The following is a 12,987-nucleotide window of genomic DNA, read 5'->3' on the forward strand; positions in this document are numbered from 1 at the left end:
TCAACAAGCCCCAGTGGAACAATATAATTGAACAGTCCTTCCACAGGGCATGAGAAATAGCCCTACAATCTGTCAATTATATGTAGCATCAGCTTTATAAAAAGTAAGACAATGCTTTCTGCAACTAATTTGCTGTCATTTATATGGATGATATTCTCTTGTCTGGCCCTGAGCCACAACAATTAGAGCCAATGATTCAGTTTACTAAAATCTGTTTGGAAGAACAGGGGCTAGTAATAGCCCCAGAAAAAAATACAGAGACAAGCACCCTGGAAATATCTGGGCTGGAAAATTTTAGAACAGGCAATTCAAACACAATCAATTCAGCTTAACATTAAGATCAGGATGTTAAATGACGTACAGAAGTTAGTCAGCTCTATGAGCTGGGTGCGCACACTACTGGGCATTGGTAATGCTCCACTGTTTGCATTGTTGAAAGGGGATGCTAATCTTTCATCGCCAAGGCAACTCACCCCAGAGGTTAAGAAAACCCTAACTATTATTTCTGACTTAATTACAATTAGAACAGTCTAAAGCACTCCATATATCCTCTAGAGGCCATGCCACCTTAAGGGACTGTTAATGCAGTCACTCCCTGAAAATAACCACAACCCTTTAAGCATTTTGGAATGGTTATTCTTACCCCATCAATGTTCAAATACCACAGTCACAATCTGTGAACAAATAGCACAGCTTATATGCAAGGGATGCTTACGGACAGTTGAATTGACAGGGAAAGAACTACATACGATATATGTCCCCCTCACAAAACAGTATCTTACATGAGCCTTAAGTAATAGCCATGAGCTGCAAATATCTCTTTCAGACTATTCAGGAGAACTAACTGTTCATCACCAACCACACAAGTTTTTTCCTGTCATTACTGAAACTGTATTAATACGCCCAATTTTATGTTGGGAGATACCTGTCCTGGGTCCAACTTATTTTACAGATGGCTCAGGAAAGACAGGCAAGGCAGTCACAGTCTGGCATGAAAACGAGGAGTGGCACCATGAAGAGCAAATAGTTCAGGGATCAGCTCAAGTAGTAGAACTAGCAGCCGCTGGTTTTGCTTTTCAACACTTCCAGAGGCAAATGAATCTGGTCACTGATTCACAGTATATCACAGGTATTGTATCTAGACTCGACTGCTCATGGCTAAAAGAAGCCACGAATTCAAATTTATTCTATTATCTTAATGAACACAACCATATTCTGTTTTGTACATCCATAGTCACACCAATTTGCCTGGATTTATAGCAGAGGGCAATGCTCGAGCCAATCGCCTTGTAGCAGTGATTCAAACCACCACCCCACCCAGCCGATTTGAGCAAGCCAGACTATCACATACATTTTTCCACCAGTCAGCACATTCCTTGAAACAACAATTTGCACTATCCTGGGCAGAAGCCTGTGCCATTGTCCAGACCTGCTCTGATTGCCAACTTTTTGCTACCTCCCCTAACATACACGTAAACCCATGAGGTCTAAAAGCCCTGCAAATTTGGCAATCAGACATCACACACATTTCTGAATTTGGCCATCAACGTTATATTCATGTCTCTATCGACACCTTTTCTTATACTATCTGGGCTACTGCAGAATCAGGAGGAGAAGGACGAGATGTTATACAACATAGGCATGGAGCCTTTGTCATTTTAGGTATACCACAACAAATCAAAACAGACAATGGTCCCAGTTATATTAGTTCCTCTGTCCAAAATTTTCTCAGTCTTTGGGGCATGAAACATTACTGGCATCCCTCATTCACCACAAGGCCAGGCCATCATTGAATGCACACATCAAACACTAAAAATGGTTTTAGAAAAACAAAAAAGGGGAATGCAAGGGGAATCCCCCCGGCATGACTTCTGAAAGCTGTATATGTGTTGAATCATCTAGCCCTTAGTGAGGGACAACAAAACCCTCCTATTGTTCACCACTTTATCTCCCTTGGTGATGGTACAGAACATGTATTATCCAAATCTTATCCGAAAGTATGGATCAAATCTCCAGTTACTTTTAAATGGGAAGGACCTTTTCCTTTAATAACTTGGGGATGAGGGTATGCTTGTGTCTCTACAGATCATGGCCCTCAGTGGACGTCTGCGAGGGTGGTTCATCCTGCTTTGGCTCCCGATGCCAAACTCAATGATGTAGATTCCTCCCCAAACAAAAACTAATGTATGGATTACCCAGGCCAATGTAACACATGAAGATTCTTTGTGAGTTGCAACTGCCTTGCCAGGAAATCCTTTTTCTATATGCCTTGTAGGAACCCCATTGGAGAGCTGGCCAACAACTAGCCAGCCTGTGGCTCGGAGTGGGGCTGATAGGGTTGATCAGTGGGAGGGTGGTTTCCATACCTGCCTAAGGCCACAGTGGAGCCTCAAGAATTAGAATTATTAGGGTCCATAAAAATTGATTATTGTGCGTTTTTCAATTATTCAGGAATGAATCAGTCTTTGGTGTGGAGTGTTAATTCCAGCTTAGTAGTATATAAAAATAGCAGTGCTTGGTGCAATTATACTTCAGCCAATACATCCCATTCTAGTAATATCCCATAGCTTTACCCCCAGGAATGTTTTTCATTTGTGGGGATCGGGTGTGTTGTGCAATTCTGCAATTCTCTCACATATCAAAGGTGGCCCATGTAGCTTAGGAAGACTAACCTTATTAACCCCAAACACATCTATTATTCTACAGCATCGTCTCCCTAGTCAAGGAAAGCAGAGTGTGCATGCATTCAATTTGGAATGCGATGACAACGTTGACTTTTGGAATTTGGAGAACAGTGGGCAGCTTCCTTTTTTGCCCCTGGTGTAGCAGCAGGGTAAGCATTGGGAACATCAAACAAATTAGGCTGTTGGCTAGCTAAACAAACGAATGCAACATTGATTGCCTTAAGCAACTTACTGATGGGCGTTGATTCTGTCCAACATGACACTTTACAAAACAGGGCCACCATTGAATTTTTATTGTTAGCACAAGGTCATGGCTGTGAAGATTTCGAAGGTATATGCTGCATGAACCTCTCAGACCATTCAGAATCTATCCATAAAGCTATTCAAGATCTGACAAAAGGAGTAACCAAATTGCAAGTAAATGATGGATTTTTTTTTTTATTAGGGATTTGGCTTAGCTCTCTAGGACTTGGAGCACAGTTTGTATCATTGATCAAGGCAGGCCTTATACTGTTGTTCATTGTTATTTGTATTTTAATGATTGTTCAATTTTTGTTGAGCTGTCTACAGCATGTTAGAAAAAAAATGTAAACAAGTACTGTCTTTAGAAAAAAAAAAAAAAGGGAGATGTAGGTGAAGAGGGTTTTGAGCTTGATCAGAGCATGCTGAACAACCTTGACTCTTTACTGAGCTGACCTTGAGCGAGAGGGATGGAACCAGAAGAGTGCTGGCAGGGTGTACAGGGAGGAACTTGGAAAAGAGAACAAGGAGAAGAGGAAGGTGATGAGAGACCAACCAACCAACCAATTGAAAAAGTTTGTGTTGTTTGTGTGGACAGATTAACCAATTGCATTGTAGCCTTGGGCATGTGAACAGAATCATTACATATGTAATTGTTGTAATCTTGAATAAAGGGTCTTTTTGGTTCTCAAGATACCAGAGCCCATGCAATTAATCTCCACAGAATTGGCTGGAAAGGGGCACATTGGGGTCACATATTTATAAATCAGAACCATATCAGGCTCTTTGCCATACACTCACATCTCAAAGTTGCACCTTACAGCTTGCTGGATATGATAGTCTGCTGGCTATCAGAAACCTAACCACTGCTCTGCAGAGGAGGAAGAAGGCTCCCCTAGCATACAGGCTGTGGGGAAATTATCCCATATGGAAACCATCAATTTTTTAATATCCACCTACAAGCTATATTTGTAAATTTTGGAAAACAGAACTCATAGGAATGAAAGTGTTGTGCACTTTGATGTATTGCCTGCTGTAACACCATATGTAAATGTGAAATGATAAGCACTGCATTCATGACACTGCTTGATCCAACCCATTTACAAGTTTCTTGGTAGTACTGCTTATCAGAAGTGGGAAGGTGTTTCTTCACATGTGACCTTAAATTAGCTTAACTGTAAGAGTAGACAGAAGTGTAACTAATCACTTCTTCTTAGGGTATTTGGAAACCTTACCAAACAGCAGGCAAATCCCATAGGCTTTCTTGTCTTTACAACCAGGCTCAGTAAAGCAGCGCAAAGTAGCTGCATCACAGCATAAGTCACAGGGGCATTCAGTTTATTCAGTAGCACAAAGAAGGTAAAGCTTTCCTAGAAGTTTAATCACTTTTGCATATGTTTGGCTTCCCTTTGGTTTTTGGGCTTTCTGAATAATATAGATTAGTGAGTGTAACAAATAGAAACAAATTAATATCCTTTTTTCTGTATTCCCTGTCAGCTTCTTTCCTTTGTTCTCCCGTCCTTTGAAGGAAAAGAAAAAACTACCACTTGCAACAGTTTCCCCAGATAACACATTGCAGGCATACAGATACATGGGTCTGCTTCAAGATGCTGTGCACATTAGTTTAAATACTCATCTGGCTTTTAAAAGTAGTCAATTTTGTAAGCACACTGAATTTCTCCTTCTTTCACTAAAACACAAATGCATTAAATCATCATTTATTTACTAGTGATTAGAAAAGATTTAAGTGAAAGTTTAAAGCTGAAGAAATAATGCAGTATGAGAAGAAGCTGGGATCTGTTGTGGTGCAAAGCAACCAAACCAAATACTGCTCTTTAATTCTGCCTTGAATTACACATAGTCTGAGGGTTTAATGAGAAAAATTTTAAATTTTGAAACACAAAAGTAAGATTAGGATAAAAATTCCACGCATTCCATTACAAGACAGAGGGTCAGCTTCCTCTGAGTGTACTCTACCATGATGGACAGAACAGAGTATAATTTTCAGTTACTTACTATTTGTGACATGATATACTTATGAGGTACACTAAGCTGCATCCTACACAGCTAAGGTAAAAACAGCCACTGTACCAAAAACTGCTCTCTAAAATAGGTAATAGAGAAATGAGCATGTAAAATGGTTTAGTACAGCCTTGGTTTAAGTTCCTTCCTTCCTCTGCAAATATTCTGTCTCAGACTGAGTGACTGTCAAAGGACATTCAAACCAATGGACCCAGAAGCAGATCTGAGATTGTGGATCAAAATTCCCTGAAAGGAGCCCCTACCCCACACCAGGGTGAAATACAGCTCCCTCCCCCCTCAACCTTGAAAGAAAAAAGGAAACTGACACACAGGGGCTAGGAGGGAATTGTAACATGTTCCAGCCTGATCCCCAGATTGGATTGTCAGGGAGCCAGGAAATCTGCCAAGGCAAACACATGCTGTTTAATGTAGACCAGCCCAAGATAATCTGTGCCTCAGTTCCTCACTCGTAAAATAGGAATAACATTCCATGCTTTATGGGGAGAGAATGTACCCTAAACATTTGAAACAATCTGATCCCGTAATAGGGGAAGGCAAAAAATTCCCAAGACTGACCATCTCCATTTGATGTACAAAACATGGAGAGACAAAGGTTAAACAACTTGCTGCAATCAAACATGGAGACAGATGCACAGCAAGAAATTGAATCCAGACCTCTAAAATTATGGTCCAGTGTTTTAATCACAAAATCCTTCTTCTTCCTTGATTAAAACAGGAAAACAGAACACAAAGTATGCGCTTATTCTGTAATTTCAGCATGTTACCACAAATATCTTAGAAAAAATATGTATACTTCAAATATGGTCATCTCAGCCAAGTGCATGTTTTGTTGAAACAAAAGGTGTGCATGTCATTCTGGAGGAGGCTGATCATTGAACACCTGGTCCTCATGGGCCTGAATAAACACTGTAACTTCTGAGTTGAAGCAACCTTGTATTTGTTATCTAAACATCTGTTTATGTGAATTTTACAATAACCTTGTACAATTTACAAGATTAAAAGTGTTGTTATGAGTGGCTGAACTGCAGTGAGACTAAAGAGTATTTGCCACACCACCTGAGGACAGGATGAAGATACAAGTGGTGCTGCAGTTTGACCATAGGTATTCTTCCTTTGTAACATGATCTTGAGTACCTTTGGTTTGCCAGACAAATCCAGTTTAAAAAACTGTTTTCCCCCACAGATACTTTTACCTGGAAGACCCCAGCCTTGTTCAGGAAAGCAGCCTCTGGGTAAGGTGCTCTGATGGCCCACTCCTTTCTAGCCTCTTTCCCAAGGCTCTATATACCTTTCTCCATCTTATATTTATGTGTAGATTTGTCATGATGAAGATAAATTGCCCCCATCATAAAGCTGTATAAGTACCTGTCACATCACGCAGAAGGTGCCCCTTTGGGATCACAGAAGAGATGTGCTTTGGCTATGTGATAAAAGGTAAGAGATATGCAAACCCATAGAGAATAAACTGCCCATGCCAAAATCAGGATTCCTCACCAGAGTTTTAACTCAGGCATGTCACTGTTTTTTAGACATTCTGTTATCCATTGTTGGAGTGAACTGTTATTTTTCCCAACTACAATTGTTTCACCACTTTTATTCAATGGATTGAATTTTAACATTTTTCCTGTTGTCCCAAATCACTTGAAGAAAATAAGGCATGAGAGCACACAAATTTATTCTGAATGATTAATACCTCAAAAATTTCTCCCCAAAGTAATGACAATTTCTATGCGATTATGGTGTTTTTTCCCACCTATTTCTCCTTCTAAGAGTCCAGCCTGTATAGGCATCTGTGACTGCAAACCCAAGTCTGAGTTTGATAAAACAGGGACTTTTCAAAGTTTCTCAGAAAGTTAAATTCCCCTGCACAGGGCACTGGAATGTCCACCTCCTGGCATCCTGAACAGACTGAAGAAAACTCATGTGTCGAAAAGTGAAGCAGTCACAACAGAGTCACTTTTATACATCTACACTCAGCAAAGCCTGAGTTTATAGCTACTGCTTTCTGCCTGTACTGTTGTGTTTTCATCACTCATCAGATTTTCCAGAAGCCTCAGAAACAACAAACTGTCGGACATCTTCTATCCCAAGTCCTTTCAAGGTGGCACCACTGTAGTCACAGCCCTAATGAGAACTCTAAATGGCTTCAAACCAGGAATTTGCCTCATGGGAAAAATTCAATCTAATTGTTCAAAAGAAATATACATTAGACTAGAGAACACACAGTCTATTAAAATAACATTATCTTGTAGGAGGAACACCTCTAGAGAGGAAGACAACTGTTTTTGCCCGCCTGTGCTTGACTCCAAGAGATAAACACCTGTTGCTTATTTTTAAATCATGCTAAAAAATATTCTCTGTTATTTGCTACTTATTTACAGAATCACAGAATAGTTAGGGTTGGAAAGGTCCTAAGATCATCTAGTTCCAAACCCCTGCCATTTATTTTGTTTCCACTCACTCATACCTTCCTGAACAGACAGCATGTTTCTCTTTAGAAGATAAAAAGCTAATAATAGCTATAAAACAAAAGGTAATAGCATTGTACAGTGAGAGAAATTATTTAACCAGCTGGCTTGTTCTCTAGTAGAAAAGTCCTCTAATAGCACAGGTTTGGGACAGCAAAGGCTGGCCAGATACTAGTTTTCTGACTGTATTTTGATTTTATTTCTTTTGTAAATAAATTTGTACTAGCTATTAATTCATTCAGTAATTTTTATACTTGTGATTAATAATTAGGATGGATTTTATATCTCCATTTCTTCAGAAAATATGTACAAATTTTTACAGTTACAGACCTTCACAGGAAATAAAGGCCTCTTTATCCTCTCAAAAGAATCTACACCAGATTAAGACAAAGTATTTGGTTGAAAATTTTTACTTTCAGATTTTTGTGGAAGTGTCTCAACTTCATTACTTGAAGGTCAAGGCCCTTTTTTGCACTGGCAAGTCTGACTGCATAATCAATATCTGATCTTTGACAATCTTTAATTGTAGACAATTACTAGAAACCCACACTAGAACACATTGACTGCATAAAAATACCTTGCTAGATGGTGTCTACATAGGTAATGGTTTTTATCCCTTAATAATTCATTTAGGTATAGTTTTAAACCAAGCTACAACGGTTTTAGGTTTCAGCACTTCTGCTGAAGCATGTCTTTTTGGAAGTGTTAATGCCAGGAGAAACAGCTCTCAGGTGGCTCAATGCAAAACTGTGCTGTGCAGCCAGCAAAAATAAAGAACCTTTTGTTCCATGTGGACTACTTCCAAGCACTTAGGTATTTCTTTTGTTTTTTTCCACTTCCCTGGCTTACAAATTGACCTGCATAATGTTACCAAAATATTCAGATAAAAAAATCATAATCAGTTTCTGAAAACTAAAAAATAATACTACCAAATTATTTTATTTGAAGGACTAGGTAGTGGGATGGAACAGAGAAACATGGGGACAATTGTGAACATAAGAAGAAAAGAAAGGCAGTGTCAAAAGGAAGGATGGGAACATTGGAAAGGTGAAGACGTTATTAAGTAGGAAAGATAGAACAAATTGAAACAGGATCAGGCATGCAATAAGGCAAAGATCTGTAATCCCTGGAAGCTCCTGGACCTCATGTGATAAGTCCCTCACTTCGCACTCGACCTTTGACCTGAGCTTGTTTTTCTCAAGTTTCAACTTTCCCTTTAATCTGTTGAATATTGGGGAAAATAAATAAATAAATAAATAAAAAAAAACCTATCATCAGTGTACTCTTCACCTTTTAATGGCAAGTCCAAAACAACAATGGTACACTAATGCTTCCAGGTCTACCATCAACACCATTGGTACAAGACTGATTTAGAGGTGTCATAATCCAAATGACAGGATTTTTTAGTTGTTCTTTCTTTCTTTCCTTCAACTTATAGTTCAAAACCAACAAAAGTGAATAGTCAAGGCAAAACCTAGGCAAAATCAGAAAGAAAGATGGCTCAGGAACCTTAATTCTCTTCCACTTTTGGGGGGAGCATTTAATTAAAAAAATGTGTCACACTGTACTTTTTTTCCACTTTATCAGTTGGATATTTTTAAAATTTTATGCAGATATTTCTGAAATATTAATTAATAAGTTGATGTTAAGTACAGGAGAATAAATGACAGGGAAACCAAAAGAAATCAGATTATCTTTTTAATCACTTAAAAAAAAAGTAAATAAATGTAAAATTTGATTCCCAGTTTTTCACTTCATATTTGGAGCTTACTAGATATTCAGTTGCATTTGAAAACTGTTCTCTGAGCTTCAGTTCAGTACTTCATTATGTATATTTCAGTTTGCTGTCTCTTGTAAAAGTCTTTGCCTTCTTATCTCATAAAAGATCAGGCAGCTTCCTGATATCTTGCTATTTTTCTCTTTAGTAGATCAGATGCATAACTGTTTTCCAAAGTACTGTAAGATCTGAGCTAAGATTTTGGTGGTTACAGAAATTATCATTATTTTTTTACTATGTTGTCATGAACAGCTGTTTTGAATCTTCAATAGTTAGCAATCAATTACAAATAAGTTACAAATAAGAAAACTTATTAAATCCCTATAATGTTAAAATCCTTTAAAAATCATTTCACTTTCTGCATATATAAAATACACGAATGCGTACCATGTGGTAGTATTTTAATGTATGTAAGATGACTGACTGAGGTACATGCAAGATGGGTGGATGAGTGGTTGGGCCACTGCAGATTAAATTTAAGTGCTTCCACTCAAGGTGTTGGGAGTTCAGAGATCACAGAATCATAAAATGGGTTGAGTTGGATTGGAACTTTAGATCATCTATTACCAAATCCTCTGCCATGGGCAGGGACAACTCTCACTAGACCATATCACCCAAGGCTCCATTCAGCCTGACCTGGAACACTGAATCACAAACACTCATCAATAATGTACTTCTGAAAAGCATCCATGTATCTTTAAAAATTTGCTTTTACTCTTCTTTTTAATTAATCCATCACCAACACTAACTTTATGCCATTAACACATCAAAAGGCCTCAGACTGCGTTCTTTACTCCATTGATCAATCAACTGCAGAATCTGTTTCAAGAAATCATTCAATACAAAGTATTTAAATTAAAACTAACACATAAAGCAACAATGATGAAACATAACTGCTCTATTTTCATCCTTACTTTTGCTTCAGCAAGTGAGCCCAGACAGATAACAAATATCTCCAAATCACTACCAAAGTCAAATGACAATAGCAAACAGAGGTTTTACCTAGCTATTGAAACACATGCTAGTCTTGTTTTATCTGATTTTTCAAGTTATAATAATATAATAGGGGTTAATTTACAGCCGCAGGAACACAAGCACTTTATCCATTCATTTTTAACCACTCTTCTAGCCCATACTTGCCCTGTAAACAATTACTGTTTAAACATCATGACTTTGTGGTATTTTGCTTGTCCAAAATATGAAATAAACAAGCAGAAGTTGCTCAAAAAAAATGTGATTAAACCAAACCCCACCATAATACAATGTTACCCCTGTCTGAAAAAGCTTCGTCTATTCTGTGACTTTTCAAGCAAATTAGGTATTTTTAGCAATCACACTGTGTTTGCAGGCAGTGTTTATCGAGTTTATGAACTAAATTCTTACAGAACAAAATTGTGCAACTGCATTAAGTAATTTTTTAAAAAAGTACTTACTGAAGATTGTGATTTGGACTGTTTGTTGGACCTGTAAACATAAAACAGACAAACATTGCTGGCAACTTTAGCTGAAGGACAACAGCATAAAAAAAGTCAATAGCAATCTAAAGGACACTGTCTCTTTAAGGAAGTTTTGTCTTAAGACTCAAACAAAACCCTCTGCGTTCCTGCAGATAATTATATATTGCCATTTTCAAAGCCACAAATAAAAATCACATGAATCTTCAGTCTGCTCAAGCAGAAACTTGAGTGAACTTAATTTTTGTTGGAAAATATCTCCCACTGTAAAAAAACAGGCTGCTAAAAAGACAATGTGTTGACTTGACGCCCCACTCACCTCCTAATAAGCCCCACCTGAACCTTGTTATCAGAGTTTATGGTATGACAAGGGCATGCTCTTAACCTTTGCAACAGCAGGAACAAGGTCCAATACCTAGGACTTAATGAATCACTACAAAGTAAACTGTGGGGTTAGCTATTTTAATCACAAAATCAAAAGGAAATTTTAAGAAAGCATCTCTAGAATTATTTTCCTCATTACTTCAGAGGCAAACTAAATAAAACCTTTCTTTTCTGGCTGGATGATTAAGTCTTCAAAATGCAATACGAGTACTTCTTGAAAGGAGTGGTATACCTTCAGCTGTCAAAGGGCAGAATTTGAGGCCAGGCTTCACATAGCAGTAGTACAGACATAATATTTCACAAGGATGGGCCCAGCACTATGAACATCATGTAGAAAATGGCTTCTTATTTTTCTCTTCCCTTTTTTTTTCACAGACTGAGTTCAGCAGTCCAGGCAATGAAATGTTATCTTTTTGTACTTTATCCTGGCATGCCTTTAAAATTTTTTCTTCACTACGTATTTACAGACCTTTCCATCTGTATTTATTTTCTTTTATCACCAATAAGTGGGTATCAAGTTCAACCAAGAAATTTTGCACTGGGGGAGAGGCCCCCATCAATGGATTTATTTATTTCCTTTTGTGTTGAGGATTCTTCTTAAAACATCAAATTCATTTCTCCTTATGCTATTGTGAAAACTAATACTTAGTCTATAAAGCTGAGTAATTATAGAACTAGGAACTCACCGAGCCTTACAAACAGCACTCCTGTTGCAGTTATTGTTTTCATCCCATTTGAAGCCACGCACTGGTAGTATCCTGTGTCTGTGGTATCCAGATCTTGGATTCTCAGACGTGAACCATAATCTGTTTTTCTGATGATGATCCGTCTTGGCTCCTGAACCACTGGAGCATCGTTTTTCAGCCATCTGACGTTCGGAGATGGATTTCCTGCTACCTTGCAGTGGAGGATTGCTGTTTGCCCCTGGACTACAGTGATATTGTTTACTGGTTCCAGAAAGGTCAGGAAGTAACCTGAGAGTGTAAAAGGTCAGAAAAGATCAAACTTCACTTGGGTTTCAATACAAGACTGCCCAAAGGCACATTTTTAAGAGTGGATCTTGGAAACAGTTTCGGTTTTCTTACAAGAATGTACTCCAAAAAATGGAAATCACTGTCTTAGAGACAGTATAGCATCATACTCCAATTTGTCTTTCTTGATTGACTTCATCTTTGTCTGCAGGTAGTTATGCAGATTAGAAGGTCAAGCATAAATTAATACTATTATAATCATAACACCCTTGTGAATACCTATTCTGAAGCAATAATGCCCTTTTCTGGTTATTTTTTACATCTCTTGGAAAGCAGTACTATAACAGAAAGCTGCACCATTATTGCATAAAAGAGTAATCCCAATTGCAACCATATTAGAACAACATTATAATTTTACCACTTCATCTTCTTAGGTGGTCATATATTTGTCTTAAAAATAAATAAAACTGAAAAAGTTACTTTTAAGTATTGACTTGCCAGATACTCGTCAGACAGAAAGATCTTAAGATGAACCTAATTTGGATATGTTTATATCTCAATTGAATTTTAAAGATGATTAAGTCTCATGTTCATAGAATCATAGAATGTTTTGGGTTGGAAGGGACCTTAAAGATCATGTGGTTCCAAGCCCCCTAGACAAGGACCACCTTGCACTGAACCAGCTGAATTTAAAGAAAGGGTATGTCAATTGCAGAAGAAACCTATGATAGAGGTGGCACTTTCAATTTGATTATAGGCTGCCATGTTTTTTAAATGAAGTCCTAAAATAGTACTAAATTGGATAAAGGAATGTCTGTGCGGATACTGAGTAATCAAGTTTCATGGGTTTAGTTTTATAAATGGTTAAACTAAAAGCAATAAATTGGTGAACTCAAGTGATAAAAAAAGGAAATAACTGATTGAAGAATACTGTAAAAACGTGGTAGTCCAATCTTCTGTAGGTTA

The 12,987-nt window shown here is 37.8% G+C and overlaps 1 protein-coding gene across 1 annotated transcript in view; it reads right to left on the bottom strand.

The window, feature by feature from the left end:
• Positions 1-12,987, bottom strand: part of ROR2 (receptor tyrosine kinase like orphan receptor 2) — a 155,444-nt gene that overhangs the window by 33,812 nt on the left and 108,645 nt on the right. Inside the window, exons 3-4 of the mRNA XM_005154906.2 lie at positions 11,737-12,024; positions 10,646-10,676 (exon numbers count right to left, since the gene is read on the bottom strand). Of these exons, the coding sequence (XP_005154963.2) occupies positions 10,646-10,676; positions 11,737-12,024 (319 nt within the window). The remainder of the gene's footprint in view (positions 1-10,645; positions 10,677-11,736; positions 12,025-12,987) is intronic.

The sequence above is a fragment of the Melopsittacus undulatus genome, chromosome Z, assembly GCF_012275295.1.
Source record: "Melopsittacus undulatus isolate bMelUnd1 chromosome Z, bMelUnd1.mat.Z, whole genome shotgun sequence".
Taxonomy (NCBI): Eukaryota; Metazoa; Chordata; class Aves; order Psittaciformes; family Psittaculidae; genus Melopsittacus; species Melopsittacus undulatus.